Here is a 17,541-nt window from a genome sequence, read left to right on the forward strand (position 1 = left end):
CTACTATTAGACGAACACAGTCCATCCTGCGTTTATATGTTCCACATCTCTCCACCCAGTACGCACATGTGTTTGTGTGTGTGTGATTCCATTATTTAGAGATGAGTCTTAAATCAAAACTCTAATTAGGTAATACATAACCCCACCTGCCAAGGATTTCCCAGTGTGGTCCAGTTTAGGATGGATTAATGCATGATAGGGGTTGGTGCTCCAGGGGGAATGTAATGGTAGTCCTGAAGAGTCTTTCAACTAAGATTTATTACCCTATTCTTTATTATCATGATTTGAATAAATTATTAATTTTTAATGGGGGCAATTTTTTCGATTGTTCTAGTAGTCAAGTAGTATATGTAATTACAAAGCTGACATGTAATAACATCTCCAGTTTGATTCCATTCATGAAAATTATAAATTATTCTGTTATGCCTTCACGTCTCAAAGAAAATGAATAATTTACAAGAGCACAAAGAAAACATCTTTTAACTGCTTGTTTCGTCCATTCAGCGGTCCCAAAGAGATTTCATTTACACAGATTTCCTCTTATGCAACTAATGATTCTTTGTTAAAAACAAACACTGTAGTTCAGTTAACAAAAAAATGAAATAAAATGCTGTAAATAAGAATTGACACAACTCCACCCAAGTTATTGTATGATGCTTGCAAGTTAAACACCTGCACACACACACACGCACACACACAGGGACACGGGGAGTTGCATGCAGACAGCTAAGTGATACAAAGTGCCATCTATGACACAAAATGTGGGTCAACAGCCTTTTAGGCTCAGACCAGACTCTGAATCCCGCTCTTGTGCTAAAACGCAGATGGTCAAGAGTTCCCCACTTACACCTCTGCTTTGCCCGTCTCCTCGTGCTCCCACTGTGACAGGCTGCATTCCATTCACAGTGGGAAATAAAGCAGAATATGTCGCGCGGGCAGCGCACCATTACCGCCACACTAATGCGCAACATACTGTCAGAGATGGCTCAGCTGCAGTTAAGCGCTTTTGAGTGCTATTAGAAATGTTGGCAAATTCCTTGATCTGATGAATATTAAATACCTTAAGTGGATTTTGCAGAGACATTTGTGACATTAATGGCTTCACTGCTTCCAGGCTTTGTGACGAGTCGTGCCTTTAAGTTGACAGTTTTGATTTTTATTCTTGCTTAAAGAAAACTGAAGAAAACATTTTTCTTTCTAACCTTTGAACTGAATGAATAATAATCCCCCCTCCCCCCCAAAAAAGACACAAAAAGAAACACAGAAATCGGTGAGAATCTTAGTAACAAAACACACAGGGATGCTAATCGTGCTAAATAATTGATCTGACCCAGTAAAAGCTTAAATGTAAAAACCTTTTTCAGATTTTTGGAGATATGGTGAGAACAGTTTTATTTTTATGAGAGACTTCTTTAACTTATAACGACCTCCCTGGGGTGTTGATAAAAACAGTTATTCAACTTGCCTGGTCGAAGAACTCTTCTCGTTGTAATAGTCACAAAGTAATGCAATGCGACTTCGAGGAACATCATGATGTTCCAGTTTCATAAAATCCTTTTATTGCTGCTATGCTGATTTACTACAAACCTGTATTGCTTAATAAGGTTTTTGTTGTCAGGTTTAAAGGCAACATGTGATTCCTTTCATACATTCACAGTTTTTGAAAACACGTATTTGCCAGTTCCTACTTTCTTATTGGCTTGTAAATATTAGGAGCATATTGCAGCCTCCGTCATTATGAAGCACTTATCGATTTATTTGGCATTAAGATATTGTAAAATCACAATTCCAATAATTAAGACCATTCTCTCCTTAACTATTTACTTTTAATATGCATTAACCTTAATACAAATTATTTATAAGCAACAGCACCTTTAAGTTGTTATTAATAACCTTTGCTTCTGCCACAGGTTTCTTCCTGTTAAAAGGGAGTTTTTCCTTTCCACTGTTGCCAAAGTGCTCGCTCATAATGACCCCCTGATCTTGTTGTTAGGGTTTTCTCTGTAATATTATAGGGTCTTTACATTATATAGCACCAAATTATTTTGTAAATATAACTGAATTAAACTGAATTAAGAATGGGGATTTTATTTTGAGTTATTTGGACATGTTTAAAAATTTTATTTATTTATTTATTGCATAAAATAAGAAAATACAACTACAATATCTTTTAAGCACTATTCTTGTGGTAAAGAAGCACATACGGGTCAAACTGAGAAATGTATTTACTTAGGTTAGTTCATGTACAACAACTTTTTAATCAATAAGCAATGTCACGTGTAGTAACAGTAAGCAGTTAATAGTTAATTGTTACTTTTTCCCCCAATATTTTCTCCATCCAGTCTCTTGTACTTTGTACCACTCTTTCATTGCTGGCATTTTCAGAAAATCTAAAACTAAAGGTCTTCAGATGGACGGACAGTCTGGCTCCAAATAAGAAGGAATGACATCATTACGCCATCAGACATGGTCAATACTGGGTGGAGACGGCCCTCAGACTGTCCCTGACAATAAACACGTGCACACATACAGTCGAACACTGACACAGTAAATTTCTAAAAACTTCAAACTCAATTATACTCATAAATTCCAGCTACCATTATTTGGATCTTCCTCGCCTCTAATCTCACAATATGTATCCGTGTGTGTGCGCACTGCAGTTTCAATACTAACCACTCCTTGCTTTCTGTTGTTCACTCTAATACCTTCCAGTGTCCCCAAGGGCTTCCACCCCATGTCTGCGGTCTTGTGAGAAACATTACTCACAAATGGAAAGGGTTGAGATAAAGTTACTGACCCAAAAATGAGAAGAAAAAGCTTTTTCATGAGGACAGATCGAGTATCTGAATCTATATCAGGTTTTGGTGCCAATTAAGAAAACCATCTTTGTTTTATGAATCTTCAAATGTTTTTTTCCTGGTGTGGGCTTTGCTTCAAAAAAGAAAATAATAATAAATAAATAAATAATCATTCATGTAGGTTAAAAAAAATTTCTAATCTCACAGAGACTACAAGAATAAGCTTGTAAATTTGGGATAAAGGAAAAATAAAAGTTCAGTGCATCAAACTTATATTAAAGACATTTCCCTTTTCCTATACTATTTTGCACTCTGAACTGCACTCCACTAATTATTTTGATGACAGCGTAATCTTGGATTACTGTACATATTCATGTAAGCTCAGATCAAACACTTAATTCTGATTAGGACTCAGAGGGTGGCAGTGTTTAGTGGGATCACAGCAGGTTGTCTGTCATTAAAATGTTTGGAATGTCAAGCATCGATATCCACCACATAAATACGAGACATAATCCTCATCACTGTATCAATCAACAATGCACTTAAGGGGGGGATTCGGTTGCTTCTGCACAGCTGTTATTTTTGTGGAGGGATTACTATGAATCTGAGAATGTTGTTACTTGACGTCACACTTCTCAGACCATTAAACGGTAGCTGCTGGTAGGATATTAATTATATGAATATTTTAGTGTTGCAGGAAACGTCATTGTTTAACACAGATTGTTACATTATGATGGTCGTGAAGGCTCTTTTGTGGTGAAATTCGCCTTAAAAATGCGTCGGGTGTATTGTCAATGCTTCGATGTGTAAATATGAGAACTAATCCGTGAGAACAATGCAGACGCATCATGTTCACAGACTTGCAGCCTCAGAAAGGAGGGACGAGTGTGTAAAAATGAATACATTCTTTTCAATGCACAAATATTTGCTCATTTCAATTAATTCTGATTGAATTTATCTTTTTATTTGGGTTTTGTTACCTCTCTTTTTAAATCTACTAATGTAAGGGTTTAATAAGATTTGAATTGTAAAGACAGAGGGGAATGATCTGTCATACTTTTCTTCACTTGTGTGACATGTAGCTATTTCAATCAGTAAAATTCATATTCAACAGTCTTCTGTTGCAGGAAATAGTCAGAACCAATCATTTAACCAGCTACATCTCCACAGGGTTGAATGTTGAGGCCATATATACGTAAGTTTGATTTACAGGGCCTCCATGTATTCTGACAGGGCCAAATCCACCTGGTCTTAAAGCTATTTAAAACAACTCATATTTTACAATCTAAAATAACGAGACTTTAGAGATTTGGACCAAGAAAAAAAATTAACAGTCGAAGCTGTGACTTTGAGTGAAGTTTGTTCTCCAGCTGCTTTGTTCAGAACCAACAATAAGTTTTTATTCCCTTCTAAGGAGAAGACAAACAGGACCAGCATAAGAACCTAAGAATGTTAGTTAAATCATTGGTTTATAAAACACAAGTGACATAGTCACCGTTTTTAAACAGGATGACTCTGCTCTTCCAAAATAAATAAAAAGAAGAACGTGGAAATAAAGCTTTCACCTGCCTGCTTTCGTTCCAACCCAGAAAACACCCAGATGACCCCTAAAAACCCACAGAGGCGTCCTCTCCCACATTCATAAAGGATTCCCCGGGGCAGAACACATCTTTCTTCTGTAGCTGTTGGCCTTGATCCAAGGATTAGGAGTGCAAGACGACTGGCCTGTCTCTCCTCATTTACAGTATAACTGATTCTCCCATATAGAAGCAGATGGTTCCTGACCGGCCTTAGCTTTAATACAACCCATCTCACGCTATACTCCGATTCATAATCATTAATATATGAAATATTCTGATTAAAGGACAGTGGAAGCTATTTCAAATGATTTTAAATGGAAGGCCGGCTGGCAAAACAGCAGGCATGAGGAGTGGTATAACCCAGCTTGTTCATTGCAATTCATTGTTCAGCGGTTTGTATTAAATAGACAGAAAGCTGCATGTGTAGAACAGGCAGTTTTTTTATCCTGCTGCTGCTTCAGAAAGTTCATGTAGTACATGAGCGGCAGATTTAGACAATACAACTATGGAAAGTATGCATTTCGCGTAATTAGCCCACACATGCTTTAAAACATGGCATTACAGAAATTAAATTTCATTTCAATTAAATATTTTTATTTATCGCCAAATCACAACAACAGTCGCCTCAAGGGGCTTCATATTGTAAGGTAGAGCCTACAATAATACAACAGAGAAAACCCCCAACAATCATATGACCTCCTATGAGCAAGCACTTTGGCCACAGTGGGAAGGAAAAACTCGCTTTTAACAGGAAGAAACCTCCAGCAGAGCCAGGCTCAGGGAGGGGCGGAGCCATCTGCTGACCAGTTGGGGTGAAATAAGGAAGACATGCTGTGGAAGAGAGATTAATAACACGTATGATTCAATGCAGAGAGGTCTATTAACACACAGTGAGTGAGAAAGCTGACTGAAAAAGAAGTACTCAATGCATGATGGGAATCCCCCAGCAGTCTACACCTATTGCAGCATAACTAAGGGAGAATTCAGGGCCACCTGATCCAGCCCTATATAACTATATGCTTTAGCAAAAAGGAAAAATTAAAGCACTTACATAGTTGATACATGAGCCTGCCAGTTTCTTGTAGCATAACAAAAATGTTATTTTTAAAAGAACCAAAAAAAAAAAAAAACACCCAGTACACTTTAAGATCAAAATGAGACGTCCTAATGTTTTTAGAGCCACATTAAGCACAATCACTTCCCTTATTTTCTCCAAACTGTTACTCATTAGATGAATGCATCCTTTTAGGTGATGAATGAACATCTGTATCAGTGTTTTTTTCCACTGCTGCTTCACACATATCAGTTGGATTCCATCTGTCTGCATCATAAGTCACTGTGAAACTCAAACTCATGATCGCTCCACGGTTTGCAGTCCCAAATTCATAAAGTAAGATGTGATTAGTATCCTGCAGAAACCCTGACTGAATCTAAAGAGCCTCAGACCCCAAGGTTAGAGTATCAAAAAACAAACAAAAAACTGGTATCATTACAAAATGATTTTAGTTCAAATTTTAGTCAATAGAGTTTTTTTTACCCAATTTTGGGTGTGAGGGGAAAAAATAAAGTTAAGCTGTAATGCGTGACCTGCTGTGTGCACTTGGAAACCACAAAGAAAGTGTACCACCATCTCCCACAGAGATATGCTCAATGTGTCCTTTGGCAATGATGCCTTGATATTTGATTCAGAGAACTAAAATGTCTTCATTTAAAGAGTGAACAAGTGCAAATTTGGAGGTTGTTTTCATTTTAATTTTATTTTTCACTCGCTGTTTGGGTCTGGCAACAAAAATTCCCTGGCTACGTTTAGGAAACAATTATATCTTGGATTAAACGATACCGCTCAAAAACATCCCTGAGCAAAGAAAAATGGCACTGAATCTGTGTTTAAATGTGCAGCCCAAGGATTTTTTTTCTTTAAATGCTATGAGTTGAGTGTCAGACCTGTCTAAATATCGCCATAAACCTGGTGCGTCTCGTTATCGACACTCTGGGCCTAATATCAGTATTTGACTTCCTGCAAAAGAGAGTTGAGGTTATATCACCAGCATTTGCCAGATGACGATGATGATTATGGGCTCAGTAAGGACAATTTTATTCCTACAGTTTGTTAACCTGCCATGCCTACAGAAACCTGCATTCTAGTCTTCACAGGTTAAACAAACCTTGCTAGCTTTAAGTGATAGTGAAGGTACATTTTTATAGTTTTAATATATGCTAGCAGCGATCAGATCCCCAATTTTCTCAGCTACCTTCTGCTGTAGATTTGAGTTTTCTCAGGTGCAAGAGTTCAGTTATGTCTGTGTTATGTAGACGTGTCTTACTCGAGGCAAAAAAGGTGGCAGCTTATCAAAATTCTGTCCCCGTTCTCATCACCAGGCTCTGGATCAACATTCACAGCAACAAATTCAAGCAATCATGATGACCCTCAAGCAGAGACGTTCCCCAAGCTGTAGTAAGACATCCTGTTCTGCTCAGTGAGTAGTGGGAACGCACATTCATATGCAGTATCGGAGTGAAAGCCAACATTTTGACTGTGATAGTGCAGCAGCTGAGGTGCAGAAAGATGTGACCGAGCTTGATTTTTCTCAAGTCGGTTGTCTGTTAAATGGTTGCGAACATGGGAAAAGTCACAGCTGCAACTTCCTACGAATCCATGTTGATCTGGCGGAAGGAGTAAAACTTTTCTATGTACTTTTTTACTTACTGACTTTAATTTAGGGTATAAATTATAGCAAAATGTAAAAACGTTGGTGGGTAAACTTCACATTACTCAGAAATAAGACAATTCAATAATGGGTTAAATAGTCAAAGAACGCAACTTCCTCTACGTCCAAACAGAGGAGGTCATTTGAAGCACGGTGTGTGGGATTACATCACTGACAAAGTCATTTGGTAATTATAGGGTGTAATGAGAAAAAAAAGACTTGTTTTCTGCTGGTCCCATCCTACATTGTACACTGTATGTAATGTAACATAATTATATTTAAGCTTTTAAAATCCCGTTAAATCTCTTTGTCCTCTAAACTCATGAGAATCACAAGATCCCGACTAGACAGGAATGTTGGATTAGATGCACGTCTACTCAAAAGAGAATGAAAGGCGAGTGTGTTTAGATGAACCGGTAAGCATAATAACATTCCAAGTACTTTGGAACCAAATTTCATAACCGAGTCTTACTTTTAATGGCGTGGCTACAATTCCCCTACAAAAATAAACCCTACATTTATATTCCATTGTCCATATAAGATGTACAAATTACACCTTAGGCAAACTCTAACACATTAATAGCAATGTTTCTCATTATTGGCACCCATCCCACCATTACTCTCGAGTTGTACTGTGTTATAATTTGAACTCTTTTCCTTTGATCTCCGTTTGGTCTCCACTGACCGCTGGGGGAAAATGGCCATGCTTACTTAATAAGGATATTCTTCAGCATTTTTTAGCCAACATCAAGCATAATCGGTGTTTATTCCTACATAAATGTATGCTTGAAACCAAACTATGACTAAGCGACTTGTGCAAAACCCCCGAGTGGTAACGAAAATGTAACAACGCTGTCATATGCACTCAGGAACGCAGACACAATGGGGCCACAATGCTGGTTAATCTAGCTCTGGTTTCACTTCACCAACAACAGAAATCCTTTTAGAGGTTTAGAAAAGGCAGGGGCTTTGTATTCACTGCATGCTGCTGCACACCTGCCATCACTCTCTATCTCTGAGTCACAGCTCTGACTTGTCACCCTCACTCTTTGAAAAAAAAAGTTGGGTTTTTTTGCAAACACACGTGCACACGAGCAAAACCCAACAGAAGGAGTAGCACCTGCATCTAAACTAGGCAAAAGACAACAAAACCACCAGCAGAGATTCGCATTACTAAATAACATGTACACAGAAAACACATGAAGCCAATAGTAAATGCACGCAGGTGCAAACACACACACACCTCATCTTATCAACCTATAAAAAGCTGCAAGGTGAGTACTTGTCGATTTGTTTGTGCACGTTGCCGTTTCTGTTGCGTTTGCGATACAACACGGCCGCGCGTGCTCCCTCTGCGGCCTCTTATTCCCCCGGTGGAGATGAAATGTAATGGAGCCGATTCAATAAGAGCGCCGCCTCCTCGGAAAATGTGGAGAATCAAATCACGCCAAATCCCTCTGAGCCTTCCCAGCATTCACTGCTGCCTCGTAGTTGGGAGGGGAATAAAACAATGGTTGCTAATTCACTTGGCTCTTTGCACACTTATTCTCACACAACAGGGGCAGAGTGTGATACAGCAAACGTCGAGAGCTAATAAAGCTGCTTAAAAACATGCCATCTACATTATGTTTTCACTGAATTCAGGTAATTAATTTCAGTAAACACAAAAGAAGCACCCAGTGAGTGAGCGGGTAAAACTTTCACGGGATATTGTCTCCCATTACTTCTTAATTACGCTTCCTAGGCTACAAATGTTACCAGATGCCAAGTATAAATACTAAAAGCACTAGTCGCAATAGCGGGTAAACACTGGGGGAGAGGGGATAAAATCACCACACTTTGAACAATATTTAGCTTGGCAGGCTTCGGAAAGCAAAAGAAAGAAAATAATGTCTCAGCAGTGAGGTTATGCAATTTGGTTGAGAGCCAAAACAAAAACATTAAAAAAGAAAGAAAAAAAGACTGTTTTCAACCTGATACTACACCGTACCACCTACGCGGTAAACCACAGAGTAACAACTAAAACATCATGTGCTCCAATATGCTGTCTCGCTAAAATATGCGGCTGTGGATAAGAGACATCTAAGAAACACATTTTATCCTGAAAGCAGCAAAATTTTGTTTCAGGCTTGTTGCAGCAGACTGCTTGAGCCTATAGGACTGTGTGGTCATTTTCCTTAAAGCAAAGGAAACGGTAGACGGCTCCCAAAGGCACACACGAAGCTCCTTCCAGCCTCTTTAGCTGTTTTTGTTTTTACACCACTGCGGTTAAATTGAAATTTCTGACCGTGTTTTGTTTGAAGGAAAAAGAGGCAATTAAAAATGAATTCCACTGGATATTTATGTAGCTGCAGCTACTTTTTTTTGCGTTTCCCCTTGGAGTGACCCGCACGACAGCGCTAAGAAAGCCAATAGTACGTTTTACAGGCCCAGAGGGAATTAAGAGACTAACGGGGGCGGTGGGATTCTGGTATTCTAATCTGGACACTCGGGAATATTTTTAGCCTTATTGTTCGCTGTGTTCAAAGTGACAGACGAGGTTACAGATGAATTTCCTTTTGGCTAGAACGCGTTTGGATAACATGTTTTGGGAAGATCAAGGTGACAATGCTGATGATCAGCAACTATTAGTAGCAGCAGAAGGAACAGTGGTAACAGGAAAAAGGAAGACTTGTGTCTTGTTCGGTGTCGTGTTGCCTTGTATTTAAGCTGTTTTGCCCCTTTTTGTGTTATTATTAGTCTTATGGCCTGTCAATCATTGTGTTATTCTGTGACTTGAAGAACAACTGGGATAAAGGTTACCATACTGTAGCTGGCAGGCCTCGTATAGACTACTGCAACACATTATTTTCATGCCTCACATGAACATTCACATGATTTATTATGCTCTTTTTTATGCACGTTTACATACTTTAGCATTGCGATGCATGCAGTTCTGTTTTTGCTCTGCATCTTATGGTTTTCGCAGAGATCGGCGTTTTAATTTGTGCTTTGTGTTTTCAGTGCAAATCAAAATGTAGCCATGTTAAAAAGGATACTATGCGAAGATAATTATTATATTTATGTAACATGCTGAACCTAGATCGCTCTGCCACAGCTTTGTCTTCTTCAGTTTTACTGCGAGTCATAATCTTGTGACAGTCACAACATCGCGGCACCAACAAAAGGCGCACACAAACAGCAGAAAACACAACTGTGACATTTTGAAAGCCATGATTTGGGGCGTGTAATGGGCACAACTTAACAGATGGTCAGAGATCAATCTGCTTTTCTCGAGCAAATAAACAGTTTCCTGGTTTGAACGATGTAAAAACAGCGAACGCAACACAGAGCGACATCCTGTGCACGTCGAGCATTTACGCTGACTACAATGAAACCTTTCACACGCGTGCCATTTTAGAGAGAAGTGTTAATGTTGGAGGAAAAATAACATTTTCCTTCACTGCCTGCTTCTAAGGACATGTTATTGCTTTGATTAAATCTCCACAATCCTCAAGCTCTGATATCAGCTCACACTGCCATTTGAATCCCACAATAACAAACCCCCCCTTCTGTCAGGTGAGAGCCCCCCCACGCACACACTCTGCCACCCACCCCGATGTGCTTGGCGTTGCAGGATCTAATTCACTTCCTGTTCAGCAGAGGGGGGCAGACAGGAAACAGGAAACGTGCTTCCCGAATCTCTCAAAAGGTATATTCTTCTAATACTCGGGGGAGATGAGAAAGGAACACAATATCTTTCAGACGTTTGTGTCCCCGGCTGCTACACTGCTGTAATCAAAGCTTCCTGAAAAGAGCAAGTGTTCTGGGGGAGAATAGGTAGCTAGGAGGACATTATGAAAAGAAACAGTGTATCAGCTATGTGCAAAATTATAGAAAATTCTTTATTGAAGCAAGGAAAGACTTTATTATTTGCTCTGAAACCTGCCAGAGCCACTTACATTATCAGAAGAGACCAATATTGGTTACATTGATGTCCAAATGAGTCACGTCTCTTTTAAACAGTGATGTCTTAGAGAAAACAACGAAAAAAGCTTTGTGAGCATGATTTTAGGGATGTATTTGTTGTTTTAATTCCTTATTTGTTGACAAATGTGACCGTCTCTTTACAAATCGATTCATAGTTTTATTTGTAAGAACACGCAAACTTTCCATCACAATTTTGTCCTTAACTTGCTTTCTCGGTCCAGAATCTCCACATTCAACTTTACAAAGAAACAATCAGAAAATCCTTATATTTCCATATTTGTAAGTAGTAAAGACTTAAAATGTTTGCTTGATGAAAGAGATTTAATTTTCAAAAAAATCTGCTTATTAAAATTATTTCAGCCTAATCCATTTGCCTGTCGCCGATCCTAAACTGCAGCAGCATTTCCACAAAACTCATGCTTCCCCATCTCTAAGAGGTATTAAACTAAGAAAATCCCAGTAGTCTGAGTGAGAGGGAGGAGAAAAAACCTCATTAATTGCTTATGTGGTAAATGAGTGAAATGGCTACAGATTTTAATAAGATGATGATGATTAAAGCCTAAATCACGGGTGAATTCCATCACCTAATTAAATAAGGCTTCGTATCTGTAATGCTAGTATATCATCTTCTGTTGTGCATCTGCATGCCTTAATACAGTGCCACATCAGGGACTGAACAAAAAATAAAAAAGGAGGGAAGTGTGCAGTGACAACAGCAGCACAATGAATTATGAATCGATACGTGCTACGGCACTCTTGAAGTAGACACAGGCTGCTGAGGTCATCTGGGGATGCGTGAAAACCACAAGGAAGACAAACCCATTCATCCAGCTGTGGAGCTACTTGCCTGCACAGACTACGTTTCTGCTGCACAGCAGGTTTTCCTCAATTTGCTTCAAGTTCCCCAAATCCATCTTAGGGCCACGAATCTCCGCGTTCATCGATCGGAGCAGGATTGGGGAGCAGCTCAGCACCGGCGTGCAGTGCTGAGAACTCTGCTTCTGACGACCTGCATGATTTTTAAAACAATCTGGCTTTTGTTTGCTCTTTGCTGTGGAGTTGGCGTTTGGTTATGCGGGGGAGTCTCGTGGTGCCATTTGGCTGCTCTACAGAAACAAAACAGTGTCAATGACAAAGAGGCTCTTTATGTCAAGCCAGGGTGATTATTTTAAAAATGACTGACAGCTCTCAATTAATGAGACTGAAGGTTTGAGCTGCCAGTAGCTCAGGTAGTATTGTCCGTGGGAAGACAGGAAAATGATGGAAATGCAATAAAAGTGAAAAGGTGGCAATAAGGTGAAACCAACAAGAGCACAAAAGACAGTGAAAGAGAGGTAGAAAGGTCAAGAGAGACAGAAAAAGAGACAGATATTCAAAGGTTTCCATTCACTCACTGCCTCCCCCGAGTATTCCCACATCCCCCTGAGAGCAGCTCATGGTGTCTAGCAGTCGGCGAGCTGACATTTACCGCCTGCCTTCTGTTGCTGTGATTATTTTCTCCTCCAGGTGTGATAGCTAGCCTGCCGTCTCTGTGCAATAATGCCGCCTCAGAGTTACGAGAGCTGGGGAGGCGAGGCAGAATGAGACCTGGACAGACCTTTTACTGAAACACCACAGGTGAGCCGCACTTTGGAAGTACAGGTAAGAAGGTTGCTGAACTGTGACTGGCAGCCCGTCACCTGGCTTAGAGGGAAGTGGCTTCTGAGGGGGAATCTGACTCCAGAGGTATTCATGAATTAATTTTGCCAATACTAAAATAAATAATAGAGAAATGAAATAAAATCCACATGATTCACAAAACACTTGAAATGCATCAGTTCACTTCTTACCTGTCTGCAGACGGAGGTCGCTCGTTGCGCGCCTTGCTAACTTGGGTGTAGAGGGTATCGGAGTGCTGGTGCTGTGGATGGATGTGAGGGTGCTCATCACGGGGGCTGTGGGGGCGACTATGGCCACTGTCCATGGAGCTGTTAAGTTGGTTGATGCCAGCGTACTGGTGGTCCTCCTCAGAGGATCTCTCCGGCGATCGACTTATATCCAGAATCTCAGCGTAGTCTCGTTCCCTGGCCTGACGCTCCCTCAGCTCTCTGGTCTTAGCTTGGATCCTGATAGTAAAGATGATGTTGTTTATATTAAAATCCAATAACAATCTTGTGGTTGAAATGATCATATTAAGACATAATATTGCCGTTTATCCCAAGTAAAAATCTAGGCAATGTCTGATCAGTTGCATTTTGTACTTTTCCTTAAAAATCAAGGTTAAAAAAAACTAACCAGGAAATGTATTTATTATACATTTACTATTGGGTGATAGGTTTATCCATTGTGACCCACTGGCAGAAGCCTGGGGGCTGTTGTTGTTGTTTTTTAAAACTTTAAGGTGAAAAAAAAAGAGAAAAAAAAGGGATCTTATCTGCTAAACTTTGGCTCGAGGAAAAAAACTTTACTCTTTGGCTTCTTCTGGCAAGTGTTTGCTGGTTTACTCAAATTACATTTCTGGGTCCTAATGCTCCTCTATTTCAGTAAGCAAGCCCTGAAGCACCTTTTAGAGCCAATTCTTCTCTAATAAGATGGCTAATCTAAAAGGCATTACAATAAAGCAACATTCAGACCTGTATGAAAACAAGGACTGCATAATGGTTAGCCATAAGTTAGCTAGCTAGCTGAAGCATTTCCAAAACCACAACTGTGGATGTAAAAAAAGATGGAAAACTAAACACCAGTGATGTCTGCAGGGTCAATAGAGATGTGCTAAATGAGATATAATCTTCTAGCTCATAGGTAGCTCAAGAGCCATGGGTAGGCTTATATAGTTGGGGAAGATGTAGAATAATTGCTCAATAAAAGTGCATGTCGAGTCCCCAATAGGCAGAGAGAAATGCCATCAAAGTTGAATAATTCTTCAACACAATTTTTGTGTCTTTTGGGATACAGTGGAACCCCGATTTATGAATACCCCATTTCATGAAAAATTCAAGTTACGAAGGCACTGAATAGCAATATTTCTGCCCATGTTACGGCAAAATGCCCGAGTAACGAAATCCGCTGGCTCTGATTGGCTGAGCCTACAATGCCCACAATGCCTTCCGAATCATGTGACAACCCCTTGGCTTCCGTTCTTGCGCTTCGCTGTTCCACTTGAACGACGTATTGCTGTTCTAGTTAGCAATTAGCCTATAACCTATGGTTCAGCATCGCCTCACTCAAAACGCGCAATGGGTGCTTCGACTTACGAAAGACCCTCGGGAACGAATTCATTTCGTTAGTTGGGGTTCCACTGTATTTTGAACTTTTGGTTTGAAAAATTGAAGACATTTGAAGACAGCACTCTTTCAGAACAACAAACCCAATTCACTGAATAATTAATAATCCAAATAATACTTACTAGTAGCAGGTTCACTAATTATTTGCTTATTTTTAACTGCCAGGTTTCTCAGTATGATATTTTCAGTTGTCTGGTTTCCACTGGCCATTGACAGCAGCCAACTATAAATTGTAAATGCACACTGCAACTAAAAAAAGAGAACGGATGTAGGGCTTCATGGAAAATTGGGATGGTGCCTTACTTTTTTCTTTGTATATTAAAAAAAAAGTCCTCTAGCGTGTCCAATCTAGATGAGAGATGCTGTAAATCTCAGTCGTCACATTAACAAAACACCAGATGAACCATTGTAACATCTGCTGATTGGTTATTGCACTTTTTAACTTTCCATTACAAAACAGAGAGAAGATCTGGAGTCTATTATTTATGCAATTTTCCCCACTGAATAATACCATAAACTATGCATGACAATCTCTTGCCCCCAATAACACCTAGCACAAGGGAAGCATTTTGTATTCACAGAGTAGTGCTAATATATAGCTAACATGCTTTTCTCTTTCTTTCTCCCTCAACAACACATGCAGACACACATCTGACATCTTTCTGTCTGTCACGCACACACAAAAATCACACATTCGCTCTTTCTCTTCAGGCCATTATCTTGTGAATAACTGGCAATGCTATTTTCTATAGCGGGGGGACTACCTATCACGCAGCCCCCGTAATTACAGCCTTGCCAATTATCAGAGCTTTACAACTACCAATTATCATACTGCTCTCTTTTCTGCAGGCCTCTTTTTAATGGCAGTGGGAAAGTGAATGGGACAGGCGCCGTGGTGACAAGGTAGGGGGTGCAAGTGCACTGAAAACTCAGTGGGCTAAAATCTGAAACATTTCCTCCAGAAAAATTGCATGGTGTGCATAATGAAACAATAACTCTAATAACGAGGGCTCCCTACCGGAGACTACAAAATGTGTTAAAAAAAGAAAGAAAGGAAGAAAAAAAATCAAGGCCAAGTGGGCAGAAATGCTTCACTACTAAAAAGTAGGCTGTTAATGAACTTGATGGTTTCAACGGCTCCCCACTGAATCTGGTCAGGGGGTAGACAATCATTTGTGGCAAAAACGTACACTTATTCCAACAACTTAACTTGAAAGCTTGTGGAGTCGCACGCTGTGTCTTTGCTATTTGTGGACTCAGCGATTATCTAATAGCGCAGAAGGAAGTGAGGCCCTTGAGGGATCTATCTTTAAACCCAGAGGAAAAACTGTTTTCCATCAGTGAAACAGCAACAGCAGCAGAAGTAGTGGGAGCAACTACTGATTGTATGCACAAGCACAGTGGCTGATAAGATAAGGCCAGACATACCAATCCAACGCACGGCCTTTTCTGTGCAGCCCCTTTCCATAACAAGGCACTGCATGGGTCAACAAGGCCACTTGCTGAGTTAGGAGGATGCATCACTGAAACACTCGTGCTGTGTTGTGTGAAAAAGAAACTCTGAATTCTTATGAGCTTACGGATAAAACTATACTATCTTTACGTTTTGCTTCCAGGAAGTTAGACCTCCTTTACATTGTCAAACTTTTTCAAAACTATTCTTCCCACTTAGTTCTCTTGGTTTTGTAAAAGTCTTTCAATGTTTGTTTGTTTTTTTTAACGTTAGCTGGTTTTTCCTCTCGTATTCATTCGATTAACTGAAAGCATGGAGTATGTCCCTGAGGAAACTGGAGCCCTCAAAGACAAAAAGAAGACTTTCTACAGCAGATGAGAGTCATGTTCTTAATAAATATGAAGAAATCCAGCAAAGATGTGACACAGGACCTGAGAAATGACCTGGCCCTTCAGTTGATCCATCTCGTGTTGGCCAAAGACTCATCAGAAATGGCCTCAAAGGAAGAAGCCATTCATAACGGACCCTGACAAGGTGTGTCATATTACACAAGAACTGTACTGACATCAGTGGCCAGAGGTTTCACAGAGTGATGAACCCAAAATGGACATTTTTGGCTCAAGTTGTTATCAATCCAACAGTGAATGACTACAGCCATCTGTAAAACATGACGGAAGGTCTGTCATGGTCCGGAACTGCATTTCAGCCGGTGAGATGGAGCTCTTGTCGAAACTGACAGAATTATGAACACAGGAAAATACGGCCAGATTTTGATCCACCATGCAAAACCATCTGGAAAGTCACTGATTAGCAACAGCTTCATTTTTTTAGCATGACAAGGATCCCAAACACGTTGCCAATGCAATGAAAGCATACCAGTATAGGAAAAAAACACACAGTGGAACGCCATCAATCATGGATTGGCCTCCCCAGAGCCTGTGAGAGTTCAAGCTGTGGTGTTGGGGTTTGTTTTGTTTTTCTGCACCCATCTTTTTTCATCTACATAAGCTACATATACATGACCAATAGCTGTCATTGCCCAGAAAACAGCAAGGTGTCCAACTTTTCTGAATTACTTTTAAAGAGTGCAGGAAATGTTACTTTAAGACAAAGACCATGACTGTCTGTGTCAACATGACAAGCACTTAAAATGTTTCACAAACACAAATGCAGCGCTGACTGAAATGGGACAGGAAGGAAAACCACACTTCGCCATATCATTACTCTTAATCCCAAAATACCTGCATGTGACAAGGGTTTCTCGTAAACAAATAACCTTAATGACAGATGAAAGAACTCTTACCGTGTAGAGTAAATCATTAAGAAATCCAATGAGAGGTGGCAAAAGACCCAGAGGGGGAATAAAAACAATGTAGAGCAGAAAGAGAGGAAGAGGCGGCAGATAAAAGGGTATAGAAATGGCAGAATGGGATTTTATGGTAGAAGAAATTTTTGACAAGTGACCTTTCTACCACATCAAGCCAGAACAATGGTCCATTATGTGCTATTGTAGTCATTGTGTAACAAAGCGTTCTCTTACCGGTACTGCTGACACAACTGACAGACTACAGTGAAAGGCAGGAAATACATGAAGGGAGAAGGTCCAGCAGGACAAGATGGCTGCTGAAAGACGTGGAAATGTTCTATGATTTAGCGACAACTAGCTGCAGTTGGTTTTAAAGCACTTGTGATTTTTGAAGGTTAATACTAAAAGTGTCTGACAATGCATGCCTTAAATATCCTTAATTCACACTTCTGTGTGAATTAAGG

At 39.9% G+C, this 17,541-nt stretch overlaps 1 protein-coding gene across 5 annotated transcripts in view; it reads right to left on the minus strand.

Moving 5' to 3' along the window:
* The window catches only part of pard3ab (par-3 family cell polarity regulator alpha, b), a 251,220-nt gene that overhangs the window by 47,499 nt on the left and 186,180 nt on the right, over positions 1 to 17,541 (minus strand). For all 5 annotated transcript variants that reach the window (XM_080861496.1, XM_080861497.1, XM_080861495.1 and 2 more), the window contains one exon: positions 12,885 to 13,160. In XM_080861496.1, the coding sequence (XP_080717622.1) occupies positions 12,885 to 13,160 (276 nt within the window). The remainder of the gene's footprint in view (positions 1 to 12,884; positions 13,161 to 17,541) is intronic.

The sequence above is a fragment of the Rhamphochromis sp. 'chilingali' genome, assembly GCF_963969265.1.
Source record: "Rhamphochromis sp. 'chilingali' genome assembly, chromosome: 16".
Lineage (NCBI taxonomy): Eukaryota > Metazoa > Chordata > Actinopteri > Cichliformes > Cichlidae > Rhamphochromis > Rhamphochromis sp. 'chilingali'.